General features: G+C 35.4%; 1 protein-coding gene across 6 annotated transcripts in view; it reads right to left on the bottom strand.

Annotated features, from left to right (window-relative positions):
- Nucleotides 1-2,937: 2,937 nt before the first annotated feature.
- LOC134538484 (gastrula zinc finger protein XlCGF8.2DB-like) overlaps nt 2,938-12,706 on the bottom strand; it is an 85,008-nt gene continuing 75,239 nt past the window's right edge. For 5 of the 6 annotated variants that reach the window (XM_063379842.1, XM_063379844.1, XM_063379843.1 and 2 more), the window contains one exon: nt 2,938-9,677. In XM_063379842.1, coding sequence (XP_063235912.1) covers nt 8,329-9,677 — 1,349 coding nt within the window. In that variant the 3' untranslated portion in view covers nt 2,938-8,328. The remainder of the gene's footprint in view (nt 9,678-12,706) is intronic. The other variant, XM_063379850.1, reaches the window with a different exon arrangement.

Here is a 12,706-nt window from a genome sequence, read left to right as displayed (position 1 = left end):
TCGCCGCACTACGCTGTAAAACTTTGTGGAGTCGCCGCCGCCTAGAGACCCCGTCGGACTTCGTTTCGGTGAGACTATTTCATGACATAAACGTTAATAGAGACAAGTTAAAGATGATAGTGTCGCTTTGCAAGCATAAAACTCTGAGAGCAGTTAGAAACTGAATTCAAGTCTCTAATAAGAAGTCATAATTGGCGAGCGTAAGGCAACTTCCATGAGGGCGAGCGAGTGGGGCTTCAGGAAACATGAACGGAACACTATACATGGATGCAAATACTGACGTCGACTGCCAACACTGTACATAATGAACAATCACAAACGTAACACCACGCTCACAAGACAGTTTGCCGCAGCTGTTTTCAGTATGAACACACGGCACGAGGTGCATAATAATAACTACAGTACGTGGAATACAAGTGATTTGGCTGACAGCGAGACATTTTTGTCGACATAATAGAAACTTTAGCCAACTTCTACAGATACCATATCAGTCAATTTTATTTTGTAGTTATTATGGTAGTAATTAATTTTAACCACAGGCAGTGCTTGTTATTGATTGTATAAATATATTTTTATATCCCTTTTAAGTAAATTCTATATGTACTGGGCTGCAAATATTTAATTGAGAATTTGTTGAATTGTTTATATTTTTTTGTAAATATCACCTAGTAAATTTAAGGCCAACCACCGTTGTGATTGACAGTGTATACGCAGTAGGTTGAGCCGAGGCTGGCGCAAACCAAGGTTAGTAGAGAGAGGTTGTCTCGATCCCATAAGAACAATGTAGACAGCCCGACACTCCGCTCTGACGTCATCTGCAGCCCCGCCGTTCCCAGCCGTAATACTACACCTGCTGACTGACGGCTTTCTCTTATCAGCTCGGCTCGTTTCACATGTCTGATACGCAATAATTATAGCATTTCATTTATGATTTGTAGATTTCTGTTAATTATAATCGCCTTGATATGCTTTTCAAATGACAACATGCTGTGTCTGAAAACAAGGATGAATTATTATTTCAACATATATTTTCAGAGACAGTAAAAATTTTCAAAATATCAATGATGAATCCATGAATTTTTAAAAATTAATATAATTAACCTGTAACTAGTCAAACAGAATGGTTTATTTGTATTTATTTCTCAGCAAGATTATAATATTTAAAATAATTGCATATCAATTTCTTAGTGTTTAATAAAAGTAGCCATAGCTCATTAAAACGTTTTGGGAATGTTTGCAATATAAATAAACTGAAGTTAGATTTAAAAATAAATTTCTAACATGAATAGAGCAGTTTTTCGTGTAATCGTTTCATCCTCTTGCATCATACTCGAGCGTTTTCTTCACTTTTACTTCGTCAAAGAACAACAATGCGTTCGAAGTCTAGCAACGAAGAACGTGCTACATTAAAAAATTCGAAAATGTTTACTAGGATAACTTTTCTCGTGTCAAATGAAGATGCCCATCGTTGATGAGTTGAAAGTCTATAGGCAATGGGAAGTTAAGTTTCTGTTTTAAAAATAAATAACATTGCTTACTGAAATAACGCAAAGTGAAAGCGAGAGCTATTTCCTCATTGCTCCAGTTTACTCTTTTTTTCAACGAAAGTAATAAGTCAGTTCGATTTTTGAAAAAAAAAAAAAAACTCTTGAAAGAATATTCCGCATGCGGAACTCTAACAAAGAACGTTTTTTTTGTTTGTTTTTTAAATTTTATGTTTTCTTTTTTGAGTTTTTTCATGACTTCCAAATTTAAAACTGATTTTCTTTCAGCAAGAAATAAATTTTCTTTAAGAATTTGGATTTCCTTCCTAAGCATTTCTACCGAGTCATTGTTAGAACAAGACTTTTAATGCTTTAACTGACTACAAGAACATGTTTCTTCCTCACTTACATTTTCATTTGAATCTACAATTAATTTACATAACATTTTTTTTTTTGTTTTCCCTGCATTTAACTCGGTCTTCTCGGCGCATACGACTTTCCAATGTTCCTATACAGGTGGTGTAATTCCAAGTTTTAATGAAGGTACAGCATTTGGTTTAAGACTATTTAACAACTCAGCTTTCAAGTCGCGCTCGTAATCATCTGTAAAGTGCTCTGAACATATGTAAGTTGTTTTTGGATTCCCCTCACCATCACGTCAGCATTTCTGAACCCACACTTTCAACAGATGATTATCACGTGGGAATCGATTATATTTTATATATTTTGTTTCAGGTAAAGATTTTGTATTTACCAAACTATTTGTACATACAGCCACTGTACACCGCGTACCTGGCATTGTAATGTTTAAAAACAACTTTTTAACAGCGTTTAGCCTACCAAAACAAATTCACTTTGAATTCGTGTTCTTAACATTTTGCCTGCTAGTTATAATTAACGAAGCACCTGTGAATTTATGATATAAGCAACACTAACATTTTCTAACACACGCTCTCTCAATTAAACTCCTCACAACAATAACTCTCCCTGCATTACGCTGTAGTTTGACACGTTGTTACGAGCAGATGTGCTTGTAAACTAAGTAACTGATAGGAGCGGACGGGCTGGCAAGCCGAGCTGGGGCTGCAAGTGACGCGATGCGCAGAACGATGCGCAAGCGATCGAGGCAACCTCTCTCTACTAACCTTGGGCGCAAACTGGATTAAGGGTGCTGCATTGATATTTTTATTAGATTGATAACTTTTTGTGTTGTTATAGTTGACCCGTAACGAGTGTTCAACCCCACCACGCAAGGGGTACAGCTTCATAAAGATCAATGTCAGTTCGAGAATGAGATGAGATATTCGATTGTGAGAATATTCCGGTTAATAAATTGTTGTATTTATGAATTCTATTGGGCACCAAATTTTCTGACACTCGCATCTGTTCTTTCCTGCCTTGTTAGGGTTTCCTGTTCCTTTAGTGATACCCGTAACAAAATTATAAAAAAAAATTCAAAAATATAACTTTTTATTTAAATACACAACTTATAAACATGACAACTAATAACTAGTTACAATAGTTGTGATGTAAACATATTCTCAAGCGCACACGACAAAAAGGTCAAATTGAAAAGTAGTGATAGGTCTTTAATCCAACACATTCGGTACCACGGCCAAGCCGGATTATCCAAAGTCAATATAGTTTTAACAGAACACTAAATGTAAAAAGAGAAATGGAAACTGCTGCATAATAGAAAACACTCTACTGCAATGGTAATCATCAGTAATGTTGAAGTCTAAGCAAATTAAAAATGCCAGAAACTCAGTAAACTGACTTGGCAGCCAAAGTTAGCAGCTGGAATCCACCCAAAAAATTTGAATGATTATTGCTTGATTTGTGCCATGTTACAGTGTGTGTCGAACCCTAAAATCATGAATCAATCATAGACCTTCTCTGTATTACACATATGTACAGATACACTTTAAAACACTAATACTGAAAAAATACCCCAAGTAGGATTATATCTTGTTTTAATGCTTTAAGGTTTTTTTTATGACAAATTGTTTAATTTTGTCCTTATACTAATTCCACCACTAATGTTTATACTATTACTGAATACACTATAAACATAGGTTTAAATATATTTCCTTGGCAATAAATTCAAATAATCATGTCTACTTAGTAAGGGAATATCCAGGAGGAAGAGGCAATACATTCGAAGTAGGAAAAAAAAAAACATTAAACATGGTGCATGTAGTAAGAAAAACTGTAACTAACCTTCACAAATAATTGTTCAAAACATATTTTAATGAATGATGTTCTTCCATTTGTCATTAGTGTAACAGTACCATTAAAAAGGGTTTATTTCCAACATCTGTTTTGGACCTGTAATTAAGGACATAAAGAGTATCCTGGTCTGGTTATTTCCAGATTATTCATGAAAATAGTTTTTATGTGACGTGTATTTATCCTTGAATTCAAGTAACTACAGACATAATATTTGCAATCCAACCTGCAAGTTTTATTCACCAATATAATATAGATTTAAAAAAAATTCAGATTGCTCAAAATTATTGTCATGCAAATCAGAGCCTATGAATCTAATACAATAATAAAATGTGTGTTCTCATAATAGTGACAATTTACTCAAAGAAAATATGATACTCAATTATACTAATGTTAGGAATCATTTACAAAAACACATTACATTTATTGTACTAAAGCAGTCAACAACTCTTGATGATGCCAAAAAATGGTTATCAGAATTTGCACAGAATTATGTTTGCAAAACTGCATTGAGTAAAGCTGCTGCTAAATTGAGAATATTTGTATTTCACAAACATTTGGAGTCTACCTTACTTTGTTACATTACAAGTTGGCCCATCAGGCAACCAAAAATAGTAATGAATTCCTGATAGGTATTTGAAAATTTGACCCTGTTGATATGCAATGACTTTGAACATTTTTTGAGGTTAGTTTTTTCACCAAAGGTAGGTTAATTATTCAATGAATAGAAAGGTTTTTCTTCTCTCTGTTTATCAAATAAAAGTTTTTGAACTGTATTTTATTATTTTAATTTCAAAATCAGAAACGCACCTCACAACTTGCATAACAGGTCCAGTTAATTTTCCTAACATATCCACTGTTTTGCTTGCCCTTCAAATGCAAGGAAAAAAAAAAAAAGTTGATTAAATCATTCAGGTGATTTCTCAACTGAAGTGCAGCGTCATGAGACTATGGCAATCACCGTTGCCACGGGCTGGTGTCGATGCATGTGGCAAGTGCCTACATGCACATTACTGAAACCTAAAACTTTAGTTAGAAAAAATGCAGCATGCACTGAACAAAGATTTGAAGTTGCCCGCATTGTGATTCACTTCTTGTTTTGTTTTGAACTGACGATGACACGACCTGCTGGTACGACGATCGAGCGACAACCGATTGGACGATGCCGCTACCTTGCTTTACGAAGGTGGAAACACAGGGAGGCAACTCCGTGGGCCAACCGACCAATCACAATACACATGACTACATTTAATAATGAATGTTTATCCATGAAATTCTGTAGTGTCAGATCACCTCACAGCATAGGTCGTCCTGATTGGCTGTGCCCAGCAGACATTCTACTACATTGCTGCGGTCTTGTGCCTACGCAATGGTTTTTCCAACAACACATTGCTTTGAGACATGAAAAACAACTTATGCCACCAGGGCTTAGCACCCCTGTCTCTTATTTCATTTTGAAATATTACATTATAGAATTTTCCAGTATCAGAAAATGGCCAACTGTAATCAACACACACGCTAATATAACTGGCCAAACCAAACCTAAAAATTTTGACAATTATTTTGAAACTAACCTATCCTTAAAATAAAAATTAACACCCTGGTCAATCCCATATTAAGAACTGGATAAAGTTTTCTGACTACTTTTTTCCCCCCAATTAATTAATTTTTTAATTTGCTGCAGTAACAAACCAATGACATTTAGAAAACAAAATTAAAAATACAAATTTATAATATATGGGAGGAGTGTCTGCTAAGTTACAATTTGTATTTTTAAGATGAACTTAGTACCTGAAATATTGTAATGGTCACAAAAATTATGGATACCGTTTAACCTGTACAAGTATTTTCCTTTAAATAAAAGAATATTTTTTCCTGTAAAGTAATGCTGTATGTTAGCAGCCAAATTATTCAGTCAGGCAGAATAAAAACAAACTGGACATCATGCTCAACAAAATGTCTCTGGGGAGAACCCTGCGTAACAAAGGCTACCGTCAGTAAGGTTCCTACAGATACAAGTATATAACTAGCATACAAGTGAAGGGCAGCAGATAATAATTGTTAACTCTATGAGCCTTCTCTCCAATGCTCAATGACATCAATACTGCTACAAAAGTTTGGAATACCTAACAAAAATAATGAAGTCTCAAAATTTTATATTTTATATATTTTAAATTAAAACTTTCAATAAATTTATCATGACATTAAACACGATTATAGCATTATCATAATATATTATCATTAAATCTTAAATTAAATCTTTCAAGTAAACAAAACATAACAAAATAAAATAAGTGTAAATGGCTTCTCACTGATAAATTCCGAGTATTATTAAATAACTCATCAAAATGAATTTCACAGCAAAAAATACAGAACAATGTGAACATGAAGAGAGCCATTTCACTGAACCCAACATGACTATTACATACTTTAAATCCATGCATCTTCTTTTTAAATGATAACTAGGGAACATCTTCCAAGATGATTAACAGAACATAAATAAATAAATAAATAAATAAATAAATAAATAAATAAATAAAGAACATGTGAATGGCTTCTCACCAGTTATATTCTGAGGTTTGTATAAAAACTACCCTTTAAAGGAAACTTCTTAATACATTGTGAACATCACAATGGCTTCACGCCTGTTTTTTTCATTTGTAAAATAAATTAAAAATCTTCTGTTAGTATAACTGAGCCAAATAAAATTGTGTATTGAATATCATTACAGAAACATTTTGTTTTGCTAAGCAAACATTCGGTTGTGTTAAGTACATCTATAACAAGTGAAGTACTTTCGATGAAAGCACCATGTCTCTGATAATTATTTTATTACTTTCTGTAACAAATGTGTCAGTTCTAAGCCATATTTATTTATTATCCACCATAAATTTTTGTGTATTAGTGAATGTTGTGTGTTCTTATCTGTCTCCTATGTGAACTCTTGTCAGTGAACTTAGCAAAACATAATGGAAATGAGAATAGTGTATCACCAGTATGTGTCCTAAGGTGTATGATCTTATGTGACTGCTAAGTGAATTCTTTGTACACCTATCCCTCAATTAAAACGCTTTCAGATTGTGCAAATTCATTTAGTGCGATGTTAATTATACTGCCCCAGTCTTAAATAGCACGTCTGTAAATTTCAGTTAGCGCAAAATCTGCGCAGGCAAAATAAAAAAAAGTAGGGCACGACGCCACGAAGTCTGTTTCAACTTCTGTAAACAACAGCTGTGCCGTGGGATACAGTTAGCCAAACAACGGGGGAAGAGAAGCACGTGCAGGTCTGACTACGCTATCGGCTGTTGTACAAACATCAGATATGGCAAGTTAAATTGCAGCTATGGAGTGTAAAGGACCAAATGTTTTTACGTCTGCGCGTATGCCGCCGTGCCGTACCGTTGTCGCCCGGCCACAGACCGGGCCGTGAACTCAGTCTAGCCAGTGGCAGGGAATTCACTCAAACAAAAGCATTCAGCTGCCAGTAACTCTACATGCTTGATCACTCATAGTGTATAGTGTTCAAGTATTTGAGACAAAACTAGAAGTATTACAGAGAAGTATTACAGCGCGCAGATTGTCGTGTTGGTCGCACTTTAGTTTTATGCAAGTCAACTGTGCCCACAATTCTTTTTAAAGACTTTTTAAACGTTATAACCTTTATCTGTTAGTCTGAGGCGCCACGGTGTACCACTTATAAAAATGTAGCCAGCGCTAGTTGGCATCATTCATGTTTGGTTATGTTGCTTCCTGTATAGAGTGCGCACATGTAATCGAATACCGATAGTGATATCTCGCCGATTGCATGCAACGCGCGCTCTATGTCGAGTGCTGAGTTAACTACATCTGATGGCCTGCACTCTTTCGAAGTGAGTGTGTACTACGACGATAGTTATGTGTCAGTTTAGGCTCACAATCGGGTCACAGATTTTATTTTTCTATTTAAAGTTAAGTAAGATTTTTTTTGCATGACTTACTAATTTAAGTTGTTAGGCTTGCTTTTTTATACTCTACTTTTTAAATAAATGTACTTTCCATGAATGGGTTTTGTTTACCCATCAAAAATTTTTTTTTTGTTAAATAAAAATCGCACTCCTACTTTTCAAACTTGATTTTAGTATAAAATGTGAGACGACAATGCAATAAAATACGGTAGGCATTTAATTTTTGAGAAATTAAACGTAATTATCCGGACAGTAATATCTGTTTATTTGTCAGTAAAGGATGGTTTGGAAAGGTACGTGACGTGAGTTGACGGTCATGCCCGGGCGGGCAAGTCAGCCAGCCCACTGACGATAAAGTACACAATTACGTATCTCCCGTTACACGTTGTCATATTTGTCATACAAAGTTCGATGGGAGGCATATAAAGATTAATGGGTTGACATATTTATCGTTGAGTGTTATTCTACGCATTTATATTACGTAAAGAAAATTTTCCCACACAATTTCGGAACACATTAAATCAATTAGCCTTGCTATTTATGGAAACTAATGCTTCAGCAAACGCGACTTCAAATACCATGAGCATTTTTAGGAACGAATTAGTCATGCTAAGTGAGGGATAAGGTGTAGTATAGAAATTAGCACTACATAAGGAACTTAAGGATGGCTATTACCCTGTGTGTGTTCTGAGATGTGAAATCAAACTATTCTTTTGAGTGAATTTAGCAGAACAATGAGAACACGAGAATGACTTTACACCAGTGTGTGAACTCATGTGTCTACTAAGTGAATTCTTTGTATTGAAATAAGCAGAACATAAGAAACATGAGAAAAGTTTTTCTCCAGTATGTGTTTTTATGTGATAATTAAGTGAATTCTTTACACCGAACCTAGCAGAACAATATGAACATGAAAACGGCTTTTCGCCTGTGTGTATTCTGAGATGTGCCACCAAACTATTACTTTGAGTGAATTTAGCAGAACATTGAGAACATGAGAATGACTTTACACCAATGTGTGAACTTATGTGTCTGCTAAGGGATTTCTTTGTACTGAAATGAGCAGAACAGTAGGAACATGAAAATGGTTTTCTACCATAATGTGTTTTTATATGATTATTAAGTGAATTCTTTACACTAAACGTGGCTGAACAAATTGAACATGAGAATGGCCTTTCACCAGTGTGTTTTCTGAGGTGTGTAATCAAATGACTCTTTTGAATGAATGCAGCAGAACATTGTGAACATGAGAATGGCTTCTCACCAGTATGTGACTTCATATGTATCTTCAGGTAACCATTACTACTAAACTTTACTGAACAAAATGGACATGAGAAAGGCTTTTCACTAGAGTGTGTTCTAAGGTGTACATTCAAATGGTCCTTTTTTGTAAATTTTGAAGAACATAATGAACATGAGAATGGCTTCTCACCTGTGTGTGTTCTGAGATGTGCATTCAAATTATTCTTTTGAGTGTACGCAATAGAACATTGTGAACATGAAAATGGCTTCTCACCAGTGTGTGATCTCATATGTACCTTAAGATAGCCATTATTGTTAAACTTAGCTGAGCAAAATGAACATGAGAATGGCTTCTCACCTGTGTGTGTTCTAAGGTGCGCATTCAAATTCTTCTTCTGAGTGAATGCTTTGGAACATTGTGAACATGAGAACGGCTTCTCACCTGTATGTGATCTCATATGTACCTTAAGATAACTATTACTACTAAGCTTAGCTGAACAAAATGGACATGAGAATGGCTTTTCACCAGTGTGTGTTCTGAGGTGTACAATTAAATGATACTCTACATTAAACTGAGCAGAACACTGTGAACATGAGAATGATTTCCTAAAAGGTTGTGTTTCATTGATATAACTATCTGACTCACTGGGGCACATATTTTGATTCAATGTTTTCTTCAGTCCTTCAGTTTTTTCCCCCAACTGAACAGGTTCCGAGTCCTTTTCAATCTTAGTTCTTTCTTCCATTACGTACGGCAAGTCACTGCTTTCCACGCACACTAAAAAAAATTGTAAAAAAATATTAGAAGGTTGTACATTTGTAATTAAAGCAAAGAATGCTGGAAACTATATGAATTTATTTTTAACTGTACACATGCATTCAATGTGAGTAAAATGCAGTCACTGTCCAAATAATAAACCATCCTTTTATGGAGAGTAGCCAAAGCTAATGTGCGATATCAGTGCTTTAGATGATATATTGTTGTGAAGGTCGAAAGGTAGACCAAGTAACAAACTAGAATTTTATTTAAAACAAATTTTTACATTATTAGTTAAATTATAACAATTAAACTTTCTCTCCACAAATTTATAACACCTACATTGGATCCTAAATTTACTCTCTACACTGGAGCTTGGCTCGACAGAGGCTAACTCCACTACTTGTCTCTTACTGCACACCTCTGTCCTAACACACTGCCTCGCAAACACTCACTCATTCAACAACACCCGGATGTTTCGGTAGCCGATGCACCAATCTTTGCACACGAAGCTTGTCGCTTTGCGTCCGCTTTCGCTCACCACAGGGGTCACCCAACCTCTGCACTTCACTGATCTCACAGGACACTGAGAATATGCTGGTGTCGCCACAAGCCTCTGTCACTCTCACACTACTCGCTGCAAGTCGTCGTCCGTCTTAAATACCTGCAGAGTGCCAACACTGAAAGGTCTTGTAGCCCTACGAAGTGTGGCTTCATCAGTTGAAAACTCTGATATTCATTTTTGGCATCATCTTGAGTTGTTGATTACCTTAGTACAATAAACTACATGTGAAAGGAGTTACTGTTAAATTGACTATCATTATTGCTATTTCAGTAGTTAGCTTGGTTTAGTTTACAATGTTACGGTGCAGTGAGGCAGCTTACTTGATGCAGAACCTGGGAATGTCTTAAAACCACAGCCCCTCCCTTTCTAGTCAGGGCTGTGGAACTACTTATCGACCCCTGCCCCTTGTAAGCATTAGTGTCACCATCTGGCCCGGCCTGGTGTGAGGGAAGGGTGTTGGCCACCGCCCTTTCGCATGATGCTGGTATGTACCCTGACCAATCGGCCTGCCTTCGCGGAGGGTACGCAAGGCCCTGGCTGATGAGTTCAAATTACGAGAGGTGATGCGAGAGGTGTGTGAGGAAAATGTGAGCAAAGGGTGGTATGGCAGTGGTACAAGCGAGTTCGACGAAGCGATATCAGACAACATCAGCGAGCAGCTTAGAGGAACCCAAGAAAGAAAGTGTTGCGGTGAACGTGAGTAGTGACGCACAGTGCGTGCACGGTAGTGAGCTGACACGGACCACAAGAGACTTGTGAATTTCTTCGTTGACAGACATTCATGTAAATATTAATGAAGAAATACAGAGAAGGTTTATAATAGGAATATCTTTTCGAACTCTGTTTTTCTTATTCGTAACAATAATATGCAACAAATTTGCATCCATAAGTAAAATGGTAGCCTGATTTGAATACTTCTAAATCTTATTTATACATATAGATTTAACAGATTGAAATAGTTTAGTTGTAACATGCCTGCCTATGGCAAGAATGCCTTAGATGGTAGACACAAAACAAATATACAAATGCAATCACAATAAAAAGAATAACAAAACTACGTATGAAAAAAACTCACAGATAGAAAAACATGAAATACAAACAAAAGGACACTCAAATAGTCAATACAAAAACTAAAACCAGATAATATATAAAGAAAAAACACTTTGTTTTAATCGTGTATTATATATTGTAATGTTGCAAGAACCTGCCCTCCCACACTATTAAAAAGATTTTCATAAAAGAATAAATATTATATTTGGTCATTCAGCAGGGATCAGATGATAATGTAATTTCAAGGCCATCACGATCTAGTTTTGTATTTGTAATTTATTTTAATATTAGTAATATTTTTGTAATTAATTATTAAGTATTTTATTTAGAAAAGTCTCTTTACTACAATTTTATTGGCTTTCATTTTACTGGCTTAATTATTATTTGTATAAGTATATTGCAGTTAAATATTCTTCATTAATAACTAAATGTATGTATTCTATAATGGCTATGACAGTGAGTATTGGGTAGAAGGAAATACAGACATGCGGCGACACAGTGACGCCGAAAGACAATAGTTAATCACATCCGGTATGAGAGAGAGAGAGAGAGAGAGAGACATTAGCCGTTACCGTGGGAATATCTGACTGGGAAATCCCAGATATCTGTATACTATTAAAAAGGGGTCAAAATGAAGTACAGAGATGGGTCTTTACTCCAGCCCATCAGGATCACAGCCAAGATGAACTATTTAAAGTCAATATAGTTTTAACAGGAACACCAAATGAGAAATGTAAAATACAACCCGCTATGAAACAGGAAACACTGTACTGGAATGGAAACCAGCAGTAATCAACTCTCGGTTGTTAAAACCGCCAGCAGCGCAGTAAAGTGACATGGGCCACGCTCAACAGTCAAACACACCAGCTTCTCGGTTTGTGCCGTGCTACAGAATGTGCCGTGCCCTAGAAACCTGTGTCACAGACCTCTGCTGTATTACACAGGCAGCTGGCCAAGTGGGAATGGTGGAGTAACACAGTTTCTCAAACAACAGCTGCAGGGAATGGCCTATATGGAAATTGCCTCAATAGCTACTCTTTTGAAAGGTAATTGTTTCTTGTGTTCCTCTTACACACAAATAACCTTCAAATATTCTATAATTTTTAATTATTAAATATTTACACTTCCCTCGAATAATTTAATTTAAACATTCTTTTAAGCATGATTTTGTTAGTGTGATTAATACTAGTATTTTCTAAAAAAGACAAAAAACTCTAATTTCAAAAAATAAAAATGATAATCATAACATAAATAGATTTATTAAATTCTGAGAAATAAAGGACCATATTAGATGTAAATTACTAATTCACTCTTTCCATTTCTGAGTTAAAATTAACATGTCAAGAATACAAGAATACTCAGGATGATAAAATGTAAAAATATTTTTTTTTTTTTGACAAACTTTCTTATGTAATCATGCATATTACAATCTCAA

Source organism: Bacillus rossius, chromosome 13 (assembly GCF_032445375.1).
Source record: "Bacillus rossius redtenbacheri isolate Brsri chromosome 13, Brsri_v3, whole genome shotgun sequence".
Taxonomy (NCBI): domain Eukaryota; kingdom Metazoa; phylum Arthropoda; class Insecta; order Phasmatodea; family Bacillidae; genus Bacillus; species Bacillus rossius.
This window is presented reverse-complemented; position numbering and strand designations above follow the sequence as displayed.